Raw genomic sequence first — 25047 nt, 5'->3', positions numbered from 1 at the left:
ACAACCGGTTTAGGAGAATGGTCAAAGACCTTGGCGATGTCCTCCAGGTTTTTGGTGACAACAAAGAGGATACTTGGGATAACTCCCATCAGATTTTTCATTGCTTCTTTTCCCTCTTCCAGTGATTTTACCTTGTTCTCCATTTCCTGTTTCCAATTAATATGCTTTTTGTTTTCATCCTCCCTCTTTTTATCCAAATTAATCCCTTTCTTTTCTAGGTTTTTCGGGGTTTCATAGGTCCATCTATCGAAATCCATTCTGTCCTTCGAGAGCTTCTTGAGATTATCTAGGATAAGCCCCTCACCAGCACTTTCCTTGTCCTTGCTATCCCTTTCCTTAGTTAGGTCCTTCTCAGAGTCTTTGTTTATTTCCTTCTCAAAATTAACTTCGGTTTCCTCATTATCCTTGGGAGCCGTTTCTTCCATCAGATGGTTATTGTCCTTACTAAGGTGATCGCTTAGAGTAGGGCTATCTTGACCAAGCTCAAAATCTCCACTTTCTTCCTCGTTGCCTAGCTCCTCTTCTTTCCAGCTATCTTCACCATTAGATTCATTCGTCTCCATACCACTACTTTCCTTGACAATGTCCTTAGTTTCCAATGCGGGGGCACTTTTCCTTTTCTTGCTGGATGATGCCTTCTCCTTGCTAGTTTCTCCCTCTTCCATCTTTCTTTTACCCAAGGAAGCAGAAATCCGCTTATTTTCCTGCAGAGTGAGGGTTTTGTAATGCTCATAGATGAGCAGCAGGAGCCCGTAGTGGAGAATCGGGCTGAAAGGGTTAGTCCTGTGTTTGTTCAGGGACATGGAAAGGGACCAAAAAAGGTAATAGGGTAGAGACACTTTTTTGTTGTGTCTAAAATGGTTTAAGAGCACGAAGTGGTAGGTGTGGGCCCTGGAGAAATGACCTTCAACTGTAATATACTCCATGATTGCGTTTAGGACCCAACCCCACAACTTCTTGATGTTTGCAGCTTTGTAGTAGCCCTCGATAGCCTTGCCTATTTTGGCCCTCTCTTTCTCTTTCCATGGGAACAGGTTAACTGCATTGTTGGAGACCTTGAGGTCTCGAAAGAAGTTAAGCCCGGTGTGGGGCATTCCAATCACAATTGAAATAAGCCCAGCATCCAGCTTAAATTTAACTCCGTAAAGTTTAAAAGATCCATTAGACCAGTTTTCGGAAATCTTGGAAACGACTAAGTTAACTCTACCTTTGTCATTGTCCTCAAGCCTTTCCATGAAGCTAGTAAGAGAGCCCTGCTCCAGCTTCACCCAGACTTTTGGCATTGCTTTCCAGGTCGACATGTTGTCAGGTTCTTCGCGTCTTAGGTCTCCTCTCATTTTCAGTTGTGGGCTATCTGCTCTGTTTCTTTGCAAATTGAGACCTTCTTTCCCGATGCTGCTCAAATTTTCACACTGAGTAACCCACAAAGTGTGCGGTGATTTATTGGAGATAGTAGGAGATCTGCCGCAACGCCAGGTAATGATGCCCTTTCTAACAAGGCGTAAATGATGCTTTTTACTTGTCATGATTTAATTGTCCTTCTCTCCCCATATAATGGTCCTTTCTAAGGATCTCTTTAATATTTAAATTGAGATCATCCTTGTGCCAAATCACTTGAGCATCAGAGTTAACTCCAGTATTCACTAAACAGTCAGCAACACTATTTTGCTCTCTGAAGGCATGTTGTATAATAATTTCTTTGAAACTGGCGATGATCTCTCTAGCTTTCATGATGATATTCTCAATAGACCAAGAAGGCTCCGATTCTCCTTTAAGCACTTAATAATATTAAGTGAATCCCCCTCAAGCCATATTTTATCATAATTAAGATTTTTGGCTATAATTAAGGTATTCAAGGCAGCAGAGGCTTTAGCAAAATGGCTAGTTTGTTTCCCCAGAGGACCAGCCACCACCTTAAGACAACTTCTAGCAAAATTCCTAGTAATGCCCCCATATCCAGCTTTACTCGGATTCCCTTTAGAAGCCCCATTGAAGTTAGCCTTAATCCATCCCTACGGAGGAAAACACCAGACAAGACCTTCTCTGCCTTTCTCCTTGCTACTAGTAGTAGTAGAAAGATTCCACCTGTCTTTGAAATCATCTTTAGCAGCAAGTCCCTGATCAGTACAATAGAGCCATTCAAAAATACTCCTAAAGATTTTATCTGCAACCACTTCAGGAATAGCCCTTTTATCTCTGAAAATCCTATTGTTGCGCTCTTTCCATATGTTCCAAATAACAATCGACAAAGTAAGTCTCCAGGTCTCCACAATTTTAGGATTAGAGTTAGAACAATGCCATTGAAGCCAAGTGTCACCAAGAGAGTTCGGGAAGACCCAGCTCAGGTTCCACCTAGAAAGGATGATTTTCCAGATATCCTGGCTAAAAGAGCATTGATTGAGAATATGGCAAGCTGTCTCTTCTTCCCTGCAACAAGGAGAACACCTATTAGGAAAAATAATGCCTCTTTTATAAAGATTTTCCAAAGTTAATATCTTATTTTGGATGAAAATCCAAAAGAATATGTTGACTTTGGGAACTAAATTCTTATTCCAAACTTTAGCCCAAATGGGAATAGCTTCCACCGGGACATTGCGAATAGCCACAGCAGAGGAAACAGAGTATTTCCCATCCAGAGTTTCCCCCCATATCAGAATGTCATCTTTGTTGTCTCTAGGGATTTTAGCAAAAAGAGCAATCTGAAGGAACTTGAGATCCGAACACTGCTGGCTAAAGTCAATCTAGTCCCCATTTCTCTAGTAATCTCTTACCATTTCACCCTACCTGCATTTGAAACTGTCTTTCCAATCTTTGAGGATAGGGATTTCCTCGAGAGGTTTATCTAGGATCCATCTATCTTCCCAAAATCTTATTTTCCTCCCATCCCCAAGGTTCCAGGTTCTGCCAGCAGCAGCCCAGCCTTTAGCAGATTGCACAGCATTCCAAATGGCAGATCCATCAACAAAGAAAGAGTTGTCAAAGAATTCTTCCTCAAAAGGTTGCATATAGAGATATTTGTTTTTCCAAATAGAGTTCCATTCTCTTTCCTCTCCTTTCTTTTCACCTCATGTTCTTTCTTCAATTCTTTGCACTACATTATGTTCTTTCTTCAATTTGTATACATTATGTTGGACCTCATGTTCTTTCTTCAATTCTTTGCACTACATTGTGACACATTTAAGTAAATTTTTTAATACCTCTCTCTTGTTAGCATTCTAGAGGTATCATCATCACATGGTTATGATTATGCTTCCTTGAAGTTAACATTCATATAAATATGATGCAACATTCTACCTTATTTAGTTGATCAATATTTGTAAGGCTCGAGTACTTATGTAGAGAACTACATGTATAAATAGTAGCACTTGTGGAATGCTTTTTTGTATCTCTTTGATCATAACATCATCTATATTTTCAACTTGACATTCTTTTTCCTTGATTCCATCTATGTGTATATAGTTGATTAGTGTAATTGAAGGCACACATGTATTGTTTTATGCCTCGTTTATTCAATTCTTCATTCATTGGAGAGTTATTGGATTCTAGTAGTAACTAATAATTATTTGGTAGGTTTTACAACTTATATGTTCTTCAATAGTTCTTATGTTCCTATCATTCAAGGATAGCTTCTAAGGTTTATTTATCCTTCTCTTTTGTCTCTTTTGGAGAGAAGCTTCTTTTCCTAGATTTTCTTCTCTTCTCTATTTTGAGAGAACTTATTGTACATGGTTATTTCAGCAAACATTGTTTTTGGAACTCATCCATGAATATATGCAATTTTTGGCATTTATATTTCTCCCTAAGTATCGCTTAAGCATGGTGTTAGGGTAAGTGCACCAAGATGGTTAATAGAAAAGTGGCCACATGCAAAACAAAAAACAAATTCATAACCCGTGCATGTTCTATGAAATTCAAAAACGTGCTAGGCTTGGTAGCACCAAGCCTAGCCAAAAATAATTTAAAAAAACAAAAAGTTCCTCAAAACCTGTACGTGTTTTGAGGAACATTATATTTAATAATAAAAAAACAAGTTCCTCAAAACCCATATGGGTTTTAAGGAAATAATTTCTTATAACCCGTACTGGTTATGCAAAACTAGAAGTTTTGGCCTTAGTTTTGCACGGGTTATGTAGAACTAGAAACCAAAGAGGAAGTGGGGAGAGAGAGAGAGAGAGAGAGAGAGAGAGAGAGAGAGAGAGAGAGAGAGAGAGAGAGAGAGAGAGAGAGAGAGAGAGAGAGAGAGAGAGTAGGGGGTAGGAAGAGAGGGATAGAATAGGATAAGAAGAGGGGGAGGGAGAGAGAGTTAGAGACAAAGAGAGAAGGGGATAGAAAGAGAGGGAGAGAGATAGGGAAAGAAAGAGAAGGGAGAGAGGGTGATAATAAGATTAAGAGGGGGAGGGAGAGAGAGTTAGAGGGAGAGTAGGGGGTAGGAAGAGAGGGATATAATAATATAAGGAGAGGGGGAGGGAGAGAGAGTTAGAAACAAAGAGAGAAGGGGATAGGAAGAGAGAGAGAGAGAGAGAGAGAGAGAGAGAGAGAGAGAGAGAGAGAGAGAGAGAGAGAGAGAGAGAGAGATAGGGAAAGAAAGAGAAGGGAGATATGGTGAGAATAGGATTAAGAGAGAGAGAGAGAGAGTAGGGGGTAGGAAGAGGGGGATAGAATAGGATAAGGAGAGGGGAGGGAGAGAGAGTTAGAGACAAAGAGAGAGAGAGAGAGAGAGAGAGAGAGAGAGAGAGAGAGAGAGAGAGAGAGAGAGAGAGAGAGAGAGAGAGAGAGAGAGAGAGAGAGAGAGAGAGAGAGAGAGTAGGGGGTAGGAAGAGGGGGATAGAATAGGATAAGGAGAGGGGAGGGAGAGAGAGTTAGAGACAAAGAGAGAAGGGGATAAGAAGAGAGGGAGAGAGATAGGAAAAGAAAGAGAAGGGAGAGAGGGTGAGAAAAGGATTGAGAGAGAGAGAGAGAGAGAGGGGGGGGGATAGGAAGAGAGGGAGAGAATAGGATAAGGAGAGGGGGTGAGAGAGACAGTTAGAGAGAGAGTAGGGGGAGAGGGGGGTAGGATAGAGAACAGGGGATAAGAAGAGAGAGAGAAAGGAGATTGGGAGAGGGAGAGGGAGAGAGAGAAAGAGAAAGAGAAAGAGAAAGAGAGAGAGAGAGAGAGAGAGAGAGAGAGAGAGAGAGAGAGATTGGGAAAAGGAGAGGAGAGAGAGAGATTGGGAAAAGGAGAGGGGGAGAGGGAGAGAGAGAGAGATTGGGAAAAGGAGAGGGAGATTAGGAAAAGGAGAGAGACAGAGACAGAGAGAGATAATAGGGTCAAGAAAGGGGGAGGGGGAGAGAGAATAGGATAAGATAACAAGAGGGGGAGGGGAGAGGGGGGAGAGGGAGAGATAGGGGAGAGAAAGAGAGAAAAGGGGAAGAGGGTGATAATAGGATAGGATAACGAGAGAGAGAGAGAGAGAGAGAGAGAGAGAGAGAGAGAGAGAGAGAGAGAGAGAGAGAGATAATGGGATAGGGAGAGAGAGTAGGAGGAGAGGGTGAGAGACATGAGGTAGAGAGAGAACGAGAAGGAGAAGAGGAGAGAGAGATGAGATAGTACTCAAGGAGGATAATTAGGGCTTAGAATAGACAAAGATGGCGATGGAGGAAGTAAGAGGAGAGAGAGGAAAATAAGAGAGACATGCATGTATACAAACATATATACATATATCTTTTATATATATATATATATATAATTATAGATATGCATATATACATACATAAACACATATTATATATGCATGTATATATATACATATGTAGTAAATGCTAAGTTTACAAGCATAAATTTTGATATCTTCATAACCCGTACTCATTTTGTGAAACTCAAAATTTTTATTTTTCATAACCCGTACGGGTTTTGTGAAACTCAAAATGATGTTTTTCATAACCAATGCTGGTTTTGTGAAACTCAAAATGATGGTTTTAGTTCTACATAACCTGTACGGTTTATGTAGAACTATGAATGATACTTTTTTTTTTCAAAACCTGAGTGGGTTATCTTGCACATTAGAACCCGTGCGGGTTTTGGCTTGGTAAGAGTGTTGGAAAATGACCCTAAGGCTTGCAAGCCCATTTTCCCTCCATTTTTGTCCCTTTACATGTTTTTTCATCTTCCAACATAATTTATCAACTTCATCATCATCACGTTTACAAATGATAAAGTGGGCATCTCTAAAATTACCACCATAATCTCACATGTCTTCTCAACTTTCTGACCATATAAATTTTTCTACTTTTGGACAACATTAGCATAGTAAACTTTAATTTTCTTTACTAGTGCCTTGATAGTCCTCACATACATACGTCTACCATTTTTTTAATAACTTTTGATATACTTGAGCAAATTCAAAATAAATTACATATTATTGTTCTACACTAGATTCTATACAATTTAAAACAAAATAAGTTTCCATTTTCAATTATTTTGATGCAAGTTATGCCTAGTGCACGAACAGGTACCAAATTTTCAAGATGCGGTCACTTCAAAAAATCATACAAAAAAAATACTCAACGAAAAATTACAAAAATATACACAACTTATAGATCTCAATCTTACCTATCATCCTACCAAAGGGGTTTGCAAAATACTAAATCTAACTATATATTTTGTGTAGCACACGAAAAATAGCTATGTTATATTTTTATGAAAAAATCAAGAACAGGTTTTCGTGCAAGAGAGGTTTGACCCTTTTAATCTTATCCAATTTAAAAAAACTTTAGTAGTTTAGAAACTAGATTTAGAGCGCTACAATTCTTATTATTTTCTCAACTCCTAGTTTTGAGTGTGTGGCCTTCAAATATCTCTTTGAAGTTCAGGTTTACCCGTTTTCAAAAAAAGAAAAAGTGGCCACTTATACCCCCCATTTTGTTCACCATCTTGGTGAACTTACCCATTAGCGTAAAAATAGGTTTAACCCTACTAGTTTACATCCACCTCATTGTTCAAATTAATGATTAATCTCACATAAATGTTTGTTTTTGTCTCACCTCATTAGTGGATTACATGTGCCACTACACTTGTCCCAAGTGTGACCACATGTGTCACACATCTAAAGAGGTAGTTAGATTTATATGGCTAAGATAGGGTAGGATAAAAGGTGAAGAATAAATTAATTAAATAAATAGTAAATCTAATTTTGTTGAGCCTCATGGATGCAATGGGACAACAAAAAATATTGTCACTATAGGAAAAAGCATTACAATCATTGGATCTCACCAAGACTCAAGATGCAATCATTAGATCTCACCAAGACACAACATGCATTATAGGATGTATAGAAAATCAAATCAAAATGAAAAATAGATTGATGAAAACTCTCTAAAAGGAAGGGGTTTGTATTTTTCAAAGCTCTTATATCATGTTGAAACTTAAACATCTAAGATCTTCAATCTGCAAACCAGATAACCTCCACATAACAAGACATAAGCAAAAATAGAAGATGCTATTCCACCAAATCAATGAATACATTGTGATATGATTGATGTGAGATATATTACATTGATAGAATTACCTTCCTTATATAGGCAATGTGAGGTCATAAGACTAGAAAAGATCATGACATGTGTCTTAATCTTATGACATGAGACAAATATCATGAACAAATATTAAATGCCTAGGAAACTAAAATTAAATGAGGTAAACATGGCCCCATTATAACTAACTTATAGAATTCCACCTAGGACCTAAGTAAACTTAAGTCATGTGAATAGGTTCCCACTAATGTTTAATAAGGAAATAACCTCATTTACATTAAAATCCCCCATCAAGTGTAACTTAGGGAAATGAAATTGTTATGTAAATGATGCAAAAGATGGGTCTCGATAAAAAGGTCTCATGAGGTATCATGTACAAATGCAATGCATTTTCTCACAAATGAAGAAAAGGAGAACAAACTCATTGGATAAAACTCCTCTCCAAAAGAGAGAAAATGGAGGACTAAAAAGCTTCCAAAAACAATGTACCCCAAAATAAGAGGAACATGAAGAACATCACTGAAGCATGAAGAAGTTACAGACAAGTATCAAATGATAATGAATATAGCATTGTGATTGAAAAACCTCCTCTAAAAAAGATTTTGATCAGAATCAAGGAGACAACAATTTGCAATAGTGCCCCAAATGACAATACTTGAACAATGATTAGATGGCAACAATGGTAAGACATTTCCTAATTGAAAATATAGATGACACTTGAAATCTACATGGATGATCTCAACATCATTACTTAACCAATGCAAGTTGAAAATATAGGTGCAATAGTTTGAAGATCCAAGGGGCGAAAGCACAAAGATATGTCACACTTGAGGCGAACCAAATAGTTTTGGTTGAAATAGGTTCAGTCGTGTGACGCCTAACTGCACATAGGTTTTAGCCGAAAAGATTTCAAATGGATATGAATCATATATTTAAGTATTAACACCTTAATTCAAATGGTTTCGACAGAACTTGTTTCAACCAAAACTATCTGTGTCATGTGTTGTGGCAACCAAATCACCATTTCACCATTTTCTTTACAATTTTAAAACTTTCCACTTCTACTGTATTTTTCTTCAAGCAAAATATTTTTTTTACAAAAATTGAAAAATACCCTTTTTTAGAGCTCAAAGTCATGAATCTGGACACATTTTTTTTATGTTTTGATTAATTTTAATACGTTTTATTTTTTAAATATTCCAAGTAGGTTTTTTAAATTCGAGAAGAGGCTGATTTGAAATTTAAAAAAAAATTAAATGATTTTAAATCTTTTCACAAAATATATTTTTCACTAGATGAGAGAATCTTCTCCAAAAGGGTATAATTTGTTTTTTGATAATGATAAAATTAATAAACAGAAGGTGACAACGAATGAAAACTATTAAATTCACCTATGTTGGACTTTAAAATGTTATTATGAGAAAAATATACATCAAAATTCAATTTTTCTTTCTTTTTAGCATTGCATATATATATCATCTATTTGGAAAATTAAAACCAGGAAAAAATAAGTTTGATTTCATTTTTTTATGTGGTGCTGACTAGAACCCTTGATTTTCAATAATAAAAAATCTATCTTTGAATATGTAAATTTTTTTTTTTTTTTTTAAATTTAAAAATAACAGACATAAACTTCAATATTTTTACATTTCATTAGTTTACATCATTTTGAAATTCAATTTAGAAACATCACTTTTATGCGATCAAAGTTCAATAGTTTTAGTTGTGTTGGCAACTTCCTTTATAAAAGTGCGACACAGGGTTGTTCTTTTACCCCAAGATCAACACGAGGATGAAAGGTTACCTCCACAAAATAAGAATGCAAGAGTGTCTCATAACTCACTCCAAACAAAACAAAGGAAACATTAGCATGAACAATATAATATCCCCCATAATGTTGACTAGAAAGAGGCATGATAGGTCCATTACAATGGTATGTCACCAAGAAATGCATGAAATAGATGATACATCTGAAGTGACCAAGAGAGTACCTACAATTGAAAAAGAGTGTGCAACAAAAAGGCACAAACACATGAGGCAAGAATCATAAGGATCCATTATTTTCATAGAGGGATGCTCACTTGACAAAGTTGTGATTAGCAAATAACAAATACACTACACAACCCCCATGACATTGATAATACAGTGCAAGTATAAGAATATGACACACCATTTGCATAAAATCCCCTAAAATATAAGTACAAGAATGTGATGCTTTATCTCGGTGTGTCTACAAATGAAATTGCTTCAAAAAGATGCTCATGGAGTCCATAGAGGATAAAATGATGTATATGCATATGAAGCCATTCCATGCAAACAAATTGTTTTCAGGTGCCAAAAAAACTAAGTAATTAACTAGAGTGTTAAAACACAAAATATTGTATTAATTGGAATGATCCTAATTAGCTCAAAATAGGAGGAGGGCTATGCAACTTGTACAGATCCAGGGAGGATGCCCTGTCACCTCCTCGGATTTCGAACCACCTTGATGGCGTTCGCTTGTGAGGTCACCATGGTGTCCTTTCGTGTGATGCATGTCCTCATCCCATATGGTTTTTTTAATGAAGTGTTTTTTTTTTTTTTGCCTCATGTTTGCCTTTGTTGTGCTCTGTTCTCTTCTTTATTTTCCTTTCCCTTCGGCATGTTTGTTTTATTTTGTGCCAATTTTCCTCTAGACTTAGGTTCGTTCATGCCCTTGCATTGAGGACGGTCATGTGATCTTGATGGGTAGTCTGAGTAATGAAGACCCCTCTCAAAGGAATGATGAGAATGGCATCATTAATAATTAAGGAGGTTTGGGAAATGAGACCACCATTCCGTAGAAGGAAAAGCATGAAAAACTCTCATACAAGGCAATGGTTTCAAAGAATTTGGCCACCATTTGTCCACCTTCTGCATGTTTTAATGGATCCTTTTGTAGGGCCCTGTGCATGGACATGGAGACCACCTCGGGAGGAGCCACAATCGATGGAGATAGACATGAACCCCGAGATGATAGAGCGGTGGACGATCCCAGAGGAGGAGGAAATGGTAAGTCTTGTCCTCTCAAGTTGAAAACCCTCTCCCTACCGCCTAATGAGGATATGGTTAAGGCTATTAGGGCCGAGCAATCTTGGTTAATAAATATTGCAGTTTTCTTTGTATGCATGGATAGAGAGTTGTTACCTTCGAGGAAGTTTTTTGATGATTGGATTGCTAATGTGTGGGGTAAAAAACTAGGAATTCATGTTAATTTCTACAGAATTATTAGAAGGGATTGTTTGTAATTTTCTTTAAGTCTCATAATATGAAAGATAGAGTTTTAAAAACTAACTTCTGGAATGTCGGATGTTCTCTATTTAGGGCTTTCCCTTGGTCCCCCAAAGGGAATGCAGAGCAGGTTATTTCTCTATCATCCCCTAATTGGGTTGAAATTGAAAACTTGCAGCCCAAATTTTGGCCTTTCATCTCTCAGATTTTGAAGCCCCTAGGATCCATTCTGCAAGTCGAGGGTTCGAGAACTACCCTCCCCCATTTGAATACTCGAGCACTCATTGCTCTTGACCCCAAGATTGTGTTTCCTGACATAATCTCTATGGAATTTAAAGGGGACAATTATGCTTGGGAAGTGTCCTTGTTGGGTAATTTGGGGGCATGTTTTTTCTGTAAAAATAATGGACATGTAAGAAAAGACTTCCCTTCTCTGAAGAAATCTCCTAATGCTAACTTTAATCTTTATGATAGTAATAAGCTGAGAAGTGAGAATAGCAGAATGCCAAAAGTTGTTTCCTCCTCAAAAGAGGGGGTCTCTGTACCCATGGATACTCATACTGACATAGGCCAAGAGACTATTAAATCTAACCTAGAATGCCCTATTGGTGGTAGTAATGGGAATAAATTTGTTAGTCTCTCAAATCCTCTAATTGAGGATGAATATGAGGTTGTTCAAGCCCCCTACATTAATGATCCCTCCAAGAACCTTGGTGGGTGTCAATCAGTACATTCTAATCCTCCTTCCCCTGATCAAGGAAGGGTTGTGAATCCTTCTCTCCAACCTAGGTTAAATGCCCAACAAATTTCTCTTGCAAGTATTAAGGAGAAGGCTAATCTTTTAAGAAATGCCACCCTAGTCCCATTTGACTTGAGGGTGAGTAATCCCTTACCTGGTATCATGAACTCCATAGTGGACAGTTTAGTTGATAGGCAGATTGTTCCCTTTGGCAGTAATGATGAGAAATTCATTGAAGTGGTTAGTAAAAAACTGAGGTAGAAAAGAAAAACATCTAATAGACAATCTCTCTCTAATTATAATAGCAAGAAAGTTAATGAGGTTCCTGAATGCTTTAATAGATTGTACAAGAATAAAAAACCCTCCTCCAAATAAGTTCTTGTGATGATGCACATACATAGTTGGAATGTTAGGGGCATGGAGATGTCTGATAGAAAATATGTTGTTAGAAAATCGTGTAATAGAATTGAGGAAAATGACATTATATGTCTTCAAGAGATCAAGGTGGTGGGGTTTCAGGCTTATACTATGTTAGATTTCTATGGGAGTAGGCCATAGGGTTTCATTCCAATCATGAGAGGGGTAAAAGTGGCACTGCCATTATGGTTGGCCCCAAGTGGGCTGACAAGATCATTACTAATGGAGCCTCTCCCTGTCAAAGAGCCTTGTGGGTTACCTTTAAGGAGAAAGATTGTGTTTTTGGTATTTGCAACATCTATGCTGCTAATGACTACAGAGATAGAGCTAGACTTTGGGACTGGCTAACAACTGGATTACTAAATGCACACTAGAATTTTGTGGGAGATTTTAACATTATTGAACATGGTGATGACAAAAGTGGTGGTATCAAACATTGTTGGAAAGGGAATGAACAATTTTTTTGGTCTAGATTCAAAAGAATATTTAACCTGATGGACCCCATGGAGAGGAGGAAAGGATCTTCTTGTGGTATTTGGTTCACATGGTGCAACAACCAAAGTGGTAAACATAGACTATATTTTAGATTGGATAGATGTTATGCAGATGCTTCCTTCTTCTCCTTCCATCCTCAAAGGGGGTAAGCCCCCATCTGTGTATCCCCTGCTAGCATCTCAGACCACTCTCCTATCTCCTTCACTATTGATCTGGACCTTGATCCTTGCTCTGTGGTTAGACCTAAAAGGGAAATTGGCTTCAAATTGAATGTCTCCTTGCTAAATGATGAGGATAATGCTGATACTATTTTGATGGTATCTCAGTTGACTAAATATTGTTCACCCCATCTTAGACCAAGGGAGTAGTGGGATAAACTTACTACATCCTGGAAAAAAGTTTTTCAGATTATTGGAAAGAAGAATGCTATGGATAGGTCTAAAGAGGAATCATTTCTTCAAATCAGGCTTAATGAGATTGAACATGATTTGCAGAATAAGGGGAGTGATCTTAGGTTGGAAGGAGAGTTGTCCTCGATGAAGAACCTTTTAATAAAATTGCAGAATTTCAAATTTAAAGGGCAGAAGGTTAGGGCTCCGATGAACTGGATCAAAGGGGGAGATAAGGGGTCTAGTTATTTCTTCAATCTTATCATAGCCAAGAATAAGAGAGAACTTATTGAAGACATCCAAGTCAATAATGTAATCACTAATGATCCGGAAGCCATCAAAGAGGCATTCTTCAGTTTTTCAATAGTCTTTTCTCATCTAAGCATGGGGATAGTAATCAGAGGGCCTTAGAGAAATGTTTAGGGTTAATTCCTAAGAAAATATCTGGTGAAGATGCCAAGGATTTGAGCCATAAGATCTCTTTGGAAGAAATCAAAAGTTCGATGATCAATTAACTAGCCAATGGCAAGTATCTAGGAATATATGGTCTACCTGTTGAGTTTTACAAGAAACACATAGAGTGGATAAGCTTGGAACTACTGACACTATACACAAATGTTTTTGCACAGGGGTCCCTTGGAGATAATATAAATAAGGGTGTTATCAAGTTGTTACCAAAAGGTGGTGATAAGACTCTGGTTAAAAATTGGAGACCTATCACCTTATTGAATATCTCATATAAAATCATTGCAAAAATACTGGCAAGGAGAATTGTTGGATTACTAGACAAGTTCATTTCTACCACACAGATTGGATTTATAAAAGGTAGATATAGTCTGGAAAATCGGGTCACCGGTTGGGAGGCTATGCACTAGGAAAATTTTGATAATAAGAATGTTGTAATGGTCTTATTGGACTTTGAGAAAGCATATGACAGAATATAATGACCATTTGTTAAGGGAATGTTGCAAGCATTTGGTTTTCCTTCATACTTTTGTAAATGGATAGATATTCTTTTTAAGGACTCATCCACAATTGTTGAGATTAATGGTGATATGTGAAGCCATTTCATTAAGGAGATCTATAAGAAAGGGGTGCCCTATTGCCCCAACCCTATTTGTCATTGCTGCAAATGCTCTTTACTACATTCCAAGGGCCCTAGAACTTGGATCCTCTATAAAAGGTCTTACTCTTCCTAATGTTGATGATCTGATTAATGCTCCATTTGCTCATGATTCTGCCTTGTTCCTAGCCCTGTCTAAGGATAATTTTGATAATGCCATGAAAAGACTTCAGTTCTTTTGCTTGGCTTTTGGTGCTAAGATAGCCCCTCGCAAATCTACTATCCTTGGAAGGTCTGAGAATCCCTTAAATTGGATCACAGGTAAAGGGTGGCAATGGGCAGGACCGAACCATATTGTAAGATATCTTGGTTTTCCCTTTGCCATTAATCCGGCTACTCAAGATATGTGGCAATGGTTATAGTCTAAAATTGAAAAGAAACACTTTAAATGGCAGACCCCACATGCTTTCTCTAGCTGGCAGAGTGTAGATTGTTCAAAAGGTTCTCTCTTCTCATCATATTTATTGTGCCTCTGCATGGGTGTTTGATAGTTACCAAACTAATAAGCTTGAAAATATTATGAGGGATTTCCTATGGTCTGATGGGATGGGGCACAAGAAGAGATACTATGTGAATTGGAATTGGTGTTGCAGACTTGGATGTATGGGAGGTTTGGGTATTAAGGATATCAGGGCTCATGGCATTGCCCTAGCCTCCAAATAAATTGTAAAGCTCTATATGGAAATGAACCTTGGAAGGTGCTGATAAGAATTAATATTGAAAGGTTGGTTGTTAAGAAAGGTAAAACATGGAGGAATATCCCCTTATGTGATACTGTACTTGGGGATTATAGCATGAAAGTGTTTGGATCTAGTGTTTTTGCATCACTTTGGAAGGCATGGTCATAGGTAAGGAGGTTACTACCCTCTAAGGATGCAATAGGAAGCTCTCCGACTTATGTTGTTGTGGATAGATCTATTTGGTGGGGGGTGAACCTGAATAACAAACCCCTTGCTTTGACCTAAAGTTTCTTTACTAAGATCTGGAATGAGAAAGGTATATCCCTGATTAGTAATGTACTGATTGATAACCAATTTGGCTCTTGGATAGAGATCAAATCTAAATATGAGATACCGACCTCACAAAAGAAAACATACACTCTCATTGGTAAAGCTATGGGGTGTTTTTTTCCTAGTAAGATCCTGGATACTGATTCTTTTTTGAAACAACTTAAGTGGTTGAATGGTTCTCCATCTTGGAAATCTCTACTAAAAATATTTATCTGATGCTAAAAGAGGATTACTCAATCTTCTCTAGAGTTAATCAAGGTTGGGGTTGTGAATGGCCTAAGTCCAGATGACAATTTGTTTTTGACTTCTTTTGATGCTCTCTCATTGAACCTAAAAAGTCTTGTTTCAGATGGCTCCTTTTATTAAGAAAACTTGATGTTGGCTCCTTTTTATTTGCTGAGGGTCTCATGTCTATTAAGTGTGATGTGTGTGATATGCAAGAGTCCTTTGAGCATTTGTTTTTTGAGTGTGAATATGCCCGAGGTGTGTGGTCCATTTTTCTTGGTCCTTATCTTGCTTGGAATCATAGGCCCGGTCTTTCTTGGAGTGAGGTCCTTGTTGGCTTTGTAGAGTATTTTGATTTTAAGATGAACCGGTTCTGGTCTATCATGTCTTGTGAGGTGTTATGGTTTTTGTGGAAGGAAAGAAATGGAGAGGTTTTTCAAAACAAGAAGAGGAGGCTTACTGATTTTAATAATAAACTCACACATTTCTTTATCATGTCACAGGTTTCTGCTATCATGGAGATATCTAAAGACATATTTATGACATTGATTTGTGAGGGTGTCTTATAGGTTTATAAGGAAGATATCCAGTCTATTCGCTACTTCAGGAAGCATATGGATATGTTATAGTTGAAGGAGATGGAGACCTTGACTCAGTACATGAGAAAGCTCAATCTTGAAGATTTAGATGTGCTTCCTCCTAGATATGAGGAGCAAGACATAGGATAGCAGTGAACATGGTGGCTCATTTTGTTAATTGTTATATGGCCAATGAGGCATTTTGTATTAATCCCTTTTATATGATGTTTTTATTGTAATACTCACTTAGTTGACTCAGGGCTACGACCTGTTTTGTTATACATGTAAAAAGGATATTGTATAAAATCAGGAAACAAAGGATAAGCAATGTAAAATAGATGTAAACAAGACATCTGATATTATATTGTATATATTTTGAACTATTTTAATATAAAAAAAAATATTGTATTAATTATACATGGGGTAGAATCTATAAATGTGCATGAATGGATTGAAAGTGCTCTAAAAGACCTTTCCAATACCATAAGAATCATGAAAAATAGAGAAACTATTCAAAAGTTATGAGCTCAAGAGCCAAAATTGCATTTTGAACTTTAATAGGCTACAAAATGCACCAACATAAAAAATTGAAAAAAATACCTGCACCACTAGATAGAGCTCAAAACCAACTTTTCGACAAATATCTTGTTTGCCAAAAACTGACTCATTATGAAATTATGGCCATTTTTCCAATCAATGCAAGCTGAAAAAATTTGAAAAAAAAAACACCTAGGGGCTAGCCCCCTGGGCACCCATACAACCAAGTCCTCTACTAGAGCAAAAAAGGGGCCCATCACTGACAGCTAGAGGCCACTAGGTGGTGAGCAAGTGGCACAAGGGGAGTTGAGGAGCAAAGCAAGCTTGAGGGTGGTGGCAATGGTGAGAATAGCATTAGGCACTAAGTGTGGGAGATTTCCATGAGTGCTAGTGCCAATAACAATGGTGCTAATTACCAAAATACTTTCACCATGATGCAAATCAAAAAAAACATCCCACACAACAAAACACACCACAAAGACTTGTGGGCTAACCAACTTAATTATACCACCCAAAAACAAAATGTGTTGCCCAATAGAAAAATATAGATATTGACCAAAATTGCAACATTGGGCCCACCACTTGGTATGGGTTGGAAGTCTATCGAGTCTATAGACTTAAAACCAATTTTTTTTATTTTAATTAAAAAAAACTCCACCTTTGATTTTTTTGTATGATGACAATACAAATATTTTGAAATAAAAATGGCCTAATTATAGTAAAAAGAGGCAAAAAATTAAATATTTTATTTTATGATGAATTGTACCTACACGCTCGAGGTCGTACAACCTACCTAGGCAAATATTTTTTGCCTCAAACAAATTTTCCAAATTGAACATATTTATAATCAAAATTTGTTCAATCGACCTCCTGAATGCAATGGTGAGGTTAATTTGGGAAAAAAATGCACTGAAAAAATTTGTTCATAAAATCTACTTGCTTCAAACCCTTGATTACCAACGTTACAAATGGTGGCCAAATTAAGTGAAACAAAAATCAAATATAACTTTCTTGAGCCTCTTGGATGCAATGGGGCAATAAAAAATATTCTCTACAACCAAAAGTGTTGCAATCATTGGATATCTCTAAAACACAACATGCAATATAGGATGTCTAGAAAATCAAATCATGATGAAAACTTGATTTGCAAAAACTCTCTAAAAGGAAGGGGTTTGCAAGATTCAAAGCTCTAATACCATGTTGAAGTAAAAATCCAAGATCTTCAATTTGCAACACCAAATAACCTCCACATAACAAGAGAGAAGCAACAATAGAAGATGTTATTCCACCAAATCAATGAGTACATTATGATATGATTGATATGAGATACATTACAGTGCTAGAAGTACCTTCGTTATATAGGCAAGGTGAGGTCATAAGATTAGAAAAGATCATGACATGTGTCTTAATACTATGACATGAGACAACTAACATGAACAAATATTAAATGCCTAGGAAACTATAAGTAAATGAGATGTACATGGTCCCATTATAACTAACTTCTAGAATGTCGCCTAGGACTTAAGTAAACTTAAAGTCATGTGAATAGATTTAAGCACTAATGTCTAGTTAGCAAATAACCTCATTCACACTAACAGATACAACCTTTTTCCACCAAGATGGAGTTGCTAAGTTCTTTTAGAGAGCTTTCTTGGAAACAAATTTATCAATCTTTATGCAAGAAGTGAAGTGTCCATATTTGAAGCATTTTTTACACATAAATGAGACGATTTAAAAACATTTGTGACACTTAAATGAAGTTTTTTCATAATCCAATTGTTTTAGCAAAACAAGGGTGTTGAACCTTGTTTTGACCATACTCCAATTGTTGAGACCATGAACAACCATCTTATTTTAACAAAATTAATTACAAAAAGCCCTTTGAGAGATCTATCTTAATGAAAATTTGTACCTTCTATTTTAGCATACTTTGTAGCATTAGAAGAGAATTTTGTATAATTGATTAAATAGTTCCCAATTATCCACAACCCAAAATCACACCAAAAATGTAGTGAGAAAACCCATACAATGATAGAAGAGATGATTTCAAAGAGACTTGAAAGAGGGTTACCATGGTTTCAAGCATATAAAATTATTGTCTTAGATTCATGGTCCTAGGGAAAGAACCATGATATGGTTAGAGACATATTCACAAATTATTATGAAAATTTCTTAGGTCCAGTGTTCTAAATATACCTCCCCTTGCAATAGAGGGCCTCAAGCCTCCTTAACCCACATTTTAAGCTGATAAGAGTGGGCTAGAATCTATTGAATTTGCCAATGAAGGAACATTGCAGTTGCACAAGTTATCCCTATAATCCACTTTGTTATTGGAGTCAAAATCCAAATTAGAGGTGATTTTTTCCTTTTTGACACAAGATTCCACTATCCATAGGTTGTTGCCTTTTGTGGAGGAAGAGGCTTTTGTTGTTGACTTTCCATATTAATCACTTCTACAATTATCATTGGCAAAGGCCAAAGGAAGTTATGGGGTCTTGATCGCCAATGTAATCCCCAAGAGTGTAAGATGATAGCCTAAAATGTTGTTAGCTTATTTTCCTTAATTGGGGCATGGGTTGTCAAATTTGGTAGAAGATGAAGCACATGTCTTTGGAGCAAAACCACTATTTCCCTTCAATTTAAAATTAGATCCCAAAGAATACTTTGGAGGCATAGCATGATAAAGAGTTGTATCACTAATGTAAAAATTGTAAAACAGAGGGAGAAGTGACCAAAATCATTCAAAATTTCTTAAAAATAAATAAAATATATAATAATATCAATACGATACAAATTTATTTATTTATTTATAAAAGTATATGAATAATTTTTTTTAACTATAATAAAATATTGATTGTGATTCAAATTTTCTATTTAAAATCTTTTACATTTAATGGATCTAGACATTTACTAAATCTTCTTACACATTTTTTCCCAATATTTTTTCCTTAGTCAAAATGTTTTTCTTATTATTTTAATAAAAAAAATACTAGGGGAAGCATACTAGTAGTGGACATAGCTAACTTTGGGGATTTTTAATTCTCAAACCATACTTCGATTTCAATTTTTTTTTTTGGTTGTCTCTATATACGACTTAACTGCTTATAATTAAGGATTTGGCTTCTAGGTAGTAATGATGCACGTTGTGGAAATTGTTATATGCCGAAAGGTCAAAAAGTGGTAAGTTAAAAGTGTTGTCCCATTCATAAACACCTTTGCGCCAATAGTAGATAACTCAAAATATACAATAGTAGTGGACAAATGCCCCAGTAGTAGATCACCTTTTTTGACCATAATTAGCCCATTTGTGCACCAATATTGGAACATTTGTGCATAGTTATCCACTATTGATACATGTGGTATTCATTAATGAATTTTTCATTATCAATTTTTTGGGCTCCTTTACAATCTAAACGTGCGCTGGGTTGTAAAAAAAACTGTCCACTATTAAAACTATGTCTACTAGTGATACCCTTCCCCTAATGACTCCGCGGCAAGATAAGAACAATACCTAGATATTTTCACTTTGTGAGATGTGTACTTAAAATTTTGTTATCCTTTGAGTAAAGGGAAAGACCAAATTCAAGTGTTTTTGGGTTTATCAAAGACAGTTTTTAACAGCACTTTTTGGTCACTGCAAAATGTGTGATCCCAACCTAGAATCTTGGTTATACAGGTACACCCTTTCCAACTGCTGGTTAACCTCAGATTGTGGGGCTAATCTTTCAGCATAACAAAATCCATATTCTTCAATAATTTGAAATGCCATTGAACCCAACAAATAGTTTTTGATGTAAGCGCTTAGATAGAACAAAAATCAAGGCTTCTTTTTTCTTTTCTTTTTCATACAAAACCAAAGGCATGGACCAGCTAGAGAGTGAGAATTCAGACTCAGAAGCTCCTTTTGCTCTACCACTGAGCTTCCAAAACTTTTATAGAACTACAATTTACGACCAACCCTCTATTTTGTTGTAGAATTTTTGAATCAATCCTAATTGTCTTGTCTGCAAGCTATTGGACTATTTCTTGCTAGAACTATATAATGGTACGCAAATTAAGTTTGAATCAGTTATTAAGTTCCATTTCAAAGGAGCATGCCTTCACTTTATGGTATTCTTCTAATATTCCAAAAAGGGTAGGGGATAGGGTACAGCCATGTTTAGCATCTTCATTGCAATGGGATGCCATAGATGTGAAATTATCATGTCAGTCCGAAGATTTAGGTGACCTGTTGCAGAAATTGGAGAACGGTGAAGATAACAACATTAACTGGGACAGAGAAATTCATGGGCTGTGCATCAATGACAAAGTGGACGATGCCTTTAATCTGTTAGATCGTCTCCGTCTAAAGGGCTATTGGCCAGACAGTCTGAATCTCAGCAGCCTAATTCATGGGCTATGCAATCAGGGTAAATACTTTTGATGGCTATATCTGGCCAAATTTTACGAAGTTTAGTTCCCAATCAGCAAAATTCTAATATTCATCAAGTTGTCATGTAAAATATACATAAAATTAGACTTGTCAATTTGATTACATTTGAATGATTTTGATAACCAATCTATTCCACGAACGAGTTCACTTCCTTAAATTTGACTTGTCTGTAATGCAGGTCGCTGGATCGAAGCCCACAGCCGACTCTCATTGGAGTTAGGATCCAAATGGCCTGTTCCTGATGAAAGAACTTGCAATGTGCTTATTGGAAGGCTATGTGATGCAGACATGCCCATAGAAACTCTTCATATTATGGACCAGATGATTGCTGCTAAAGAAGGGTATGTCCCATCTATTGTGAATTATAACAAAATTGTTCACTGTTTTTGTACACAGAGAAAATTAAACGATGCCGAGATGGTTATGTTGACAATGAGGGACAAAGGATGTATTCCGAATCAAGTTACATATACCACACTGATCCATGGTTTGTGTAAAATTGGAAGAGTTGAAGATGCACGAAAAATGTTTGACGAAATGTCCATGAGAAATTGCTCACCTAATGCACTTACTTATAGTGTCATAATTGGAGGTCTATACAAGCAAAAGAGAGATGTCGAGGGCAGGCAGCTAATGTGCAAGCTATGGGACCAAATGGGTACGAGTGACGCCAGTACTAATTTGGCAGCATACAGTAATTTGATTAGTATCCTTTGCCAGGAAAGATTTTTTGTGGATGTTTTTGATCTCGTAGATAAAATGCCACAGGGGAATCATGTCCCTGCTGTTTTTGCTTGCAGTGTATTGGTTGATGCTCTCTGCAAGGCAGGCAATGTTAACGGGGCCGCTAGAGTGATATGTATATTGAAGAAAAGGTGGTGTGTTCCCGATTCCATCTCGTACAGTGCCGTGATTCATGGACTATGTAAGAAGGGGAATTTCATGAGGGCACATCAAGTGCTTGGAGAAGGAATCGAAATTGGATATGTTCCTTGTGAACCTACTTATAAGGTTCTAGTTGAGAAATTTTGCAAGGCAGAGGAGTTGGAAAAGGCCAAGGAGCTTCTTAATTATATGCTACAAAAGAGCACTATAGAAAAATCTCGCATTTATAACATATTTCTACATGCTCTGTGTGCCACAAACAATCCTTCTGAACTCCTAAACACGATGCTTATCATGCTGCAGAGTGGCTGCACAGCTGATGTATTTGCACTTAACACTGTCATCCATGGTTTGTGTAAGGCAGGCCGGGTTGATGAAGCAAAAAAGGTCTTGGATGATATGAAAATGGGCAATGTTTGCACGCCAGATGTCATTACATTCAGCACCGTGATTCGAGGCCTTGCAGAAATGGGTCGTATTGATGAAGCACTAGACATTCTACACGAGATGCCACAGAGAGGTTACTGTCCTAATGTCATAACTTACAATGCTGTTATCAGTGGGCTTTGCAAAACTCAGGAAATAGACAAAGCCTTTGCAATCATAGATGAAATGAAACCCAAGGGTTTGAGTGCTGACAGTGTTACCTACACTGCTATCATTAGCGGTCTTTGTGAAACGGGTCAGCTAAACAGAGCCCTTAACTTTTGGCATGATGTTGTCAAGCCATCTAAAAATCACAATGATTTTGTTTATACATCTCTGCTAAGAGGAATGTGCAAAGCTGGATTTTTTATGGAAGCTTGTGACTTGTTACATGAAATGCTGAAGGATGGATTTGCTCCCGGTGTTGTGACCTTTAATGTTCTTATTGACGGTGCTTGTAAATTGGGTTTGAAAAGGGATGCATATACGATCTTGAATCAAATGAGAGAAAACAATTTGACTCCCGATGTAGTGACATGGAGAACACTAAATCAATTGCATGATAGTCAAAGCAAGAAAAGCAAAGTTCCCAGGTTGGAACAAGAAAAGTGTCCGGAGGAAAAAGGAGGGACTTTGGCAGAATTAGTTCGTAGAGTCTACAAGCTTCACTAGTGAGCATTGTAAATTTATAAAGCATTATTGTGTATGATAGACCCAAATAAGTTTGAACTGAGCAAAAGCATTTGTCATTCATTCGAAATTGGGCAAACAATCTCTACTTTTTCAATATAAAATCTTTTCACCTCTGTTGGCTCCATTGTTCTCTTACAATTGATTTTCATAAGCTGTGTCCCTGCTCATTATGGTAGGGGAAATGGTCATTTTTCTTCTGTGATCTTGATTTCTTTCTTAGTCACACAATGTTACAACATTATCATGGGAATTAGTTTATATATATTTCTTGTTTATATTCAGATGCAGATACCCATCCTTTGCTCTTGAATTGTGATGCATATAAAGATTAAAGAGGTCACAGAGCTGATGTATCAAACTAAAAGTTGATATTTTGGTAGTCATAATACTAAAAAGGAAGAGTTAATGACTAGTAGCAATCTTCTCTTAACCCAAAAACAAAATTCAACGATGCCCCTATATGTAACCAGAGTGCACGAGTTGAAATTTCTGATTTCATGATGACAACCTAAACGACAAGCTAAACTGTTGCTTACCGACCTAAACTAAAAACAAGTTCCTGTTATCCTATAATGGCTACAAATTAAAATCTAAGTTGTCTTTGACTGATACACTTTTATCACTGCTGCAAGCACCTCTCAAAAACTAAAACCATTATACAATGTTACGATGGTAACTTAATCATATAGCTCAAAATCTTTGCTAACAACTAACACACGCAGAGTAGACTTGGCTAAACACAACCATTGACTGGTGTCAAAAAATAAGACCACCTCTTGATCAATGAACTCCATTGATGCAGGAGCATCGGTTACCTATTCCCATCTGGCTTGGAATCAGTTTTGAAGGTAGTTATGGGCAACGGTGTAAAATGGTCGGTGAAGGCAGGATCGGTTCTAAAAGAGGAGAGAAGAAGATCAAAGGAGGGGGAAGAGATATAGGCCTGACAGACCAGACAACACAGAAAAAAACATAGACGCCAGGCAAAGAGGATAGTAGGTGGTCCAACGGAGAGTAGAAGGAAGAGACCCCCGTTCCAAGTGAAATCAATAGAGGGGAGAAAGGGGAACCTGAGGCTGAGTTAAGGTGCGGACAGAGTGCAAAGAGGAAAATGTTCAGAACGGGATGTATTCATTACATTTAATCAATACTTGTAGTGACCTTGTTTCTCCTCATAATGTAGAATTTGAATGTTCATTTGTTGCTTTAGGTTTTTGACATGTTTTCGATAGATAAGGATTGTTATTCTGTGTTTAGTTTCAAGAATGTTTGTCACAATGTAAAGTGTTTATCATTGTTCAAAGCTCCTATCGTCGCTAAGTTACTACCTTTGTTCAAGGATCCAAACAGATTTACTAGTTATTAAATGTGTCTTAGTTCCTGACGCCCTTGATTCAGATAGGCAGCCATTATATGCTTGTACAGAGTTCTTGTCTAAATTAAAAATTACTGCCACTACTAGCTGTTCATGTCACCTTTGGTGCAGGAAGTCTATAGTTTAAAAGTTTGTCCAAGATATTTTATTTTGGGGGTCGACTGTCATCAAAATGGTATCAGAGCTCGTGTGTGTGCCATCAATTTGGTATCAGAGCCACAAGATCTGGGAGCAGAGAAGCATGAAGATGTCTCATGTATACCTTGGAAGGAATTTGTTGCTGAAGAGGAATCTGTAATCACAGAGGACTTGAACCCTGGAAGACTTTGTTCCAGGAGAGAGGAGACCTGTGACTGTAGAGGCTAGAGGAGGCACAAAAGATTGCTTGAGATTGTGAGAAGAAGATGAATTCTATGGGAATGATGAGATGGAACATACGGAGACTCGTGATAATCCCATTTTGGGAAAAGTATTGGGACAAAGTGGAGAAAAGAAAGCTCTGTGAGAAATTGGAAATGATTGAAAGACGAATAGATGCCTTGGAAAAGAGTTATTGTTCTGATAATGTTGTGATTGTAGGAAATACGAAAGAAGTAGAAGATAACGAGTTTGATAATAATGATGAGGCGATCAATATAGTAGTACCTTAAAATGAAGAATCGAATAATGAGATTGCAGCAGTTGAGGAGGTTGTAGCAGAGGTAGAGGTTGCCGAAAGTGCAGAAGATGTAATTATGAGTGTAGAAGATTCAGTTGTTCTTGCAGTGAAGGAGTATGTGGATGTTGCCATGAATGGTGAAGACAAAGACGATTTGTTGTTGCGGATGTTGGCAATAGAAAAAGAATGGATGGAAAAGATGGCTGGTGAAGGTGAGAAAAGGAATATTATCGTTAAAGATAATGCAGCAGAAGTGAAGAGTCAAGAGGTAAATTTATTTGCGGGCTATGCGAATGATTTTTTATTTTCA

General features: G+C 37.0%; 1 protein-coding gene across 1 annotated transcript; it reads left to right on the top strand.

Moving 5' to 3' along the window:
* Positions 1–19849: 19849 nt before the first annotated feature.
* LOC131054988 (pentatricopeptide repeat-containing protein At3g18020) lies at positions 19850–22817 on the top strand. Its single transcript, XM_057989592.2, has 2 exons — positions 19850–20677; positions 20879–22817. Exons 1-2 carry the CDS (start codon positions 20311–20313, stop codon positions 22681–22683), a joined length of 2172 nt encoding a protein of 723 aa, XP_057845575.2. The 5' UTR covers positions 19850–20310; the 3' UTR covers positions 22684–22817.
* Positions 22818–25047: the final 2230 nt, after the last annotated feature.

This window comes from Cryptomeria japonica, chromosome 8, assembly GCF_030272615.1.
Source record: "Cryptomeria japonica chromosome 8, Sugi_1.0, whole genome shotgun sequence".
Classification (NCBI taxonomy): domain Eukaryota; kingdom Viridiplantae; phylum Streptophyta; class Pinopsida; order Cupressales; family Cupressaceae; genus Cryptomeria; species Cryptomeria japonica.
Note: the sequence above shows the minus strand (reverse complement) of the source record. Positions and strands in the feature narration are given on the sequence as shown.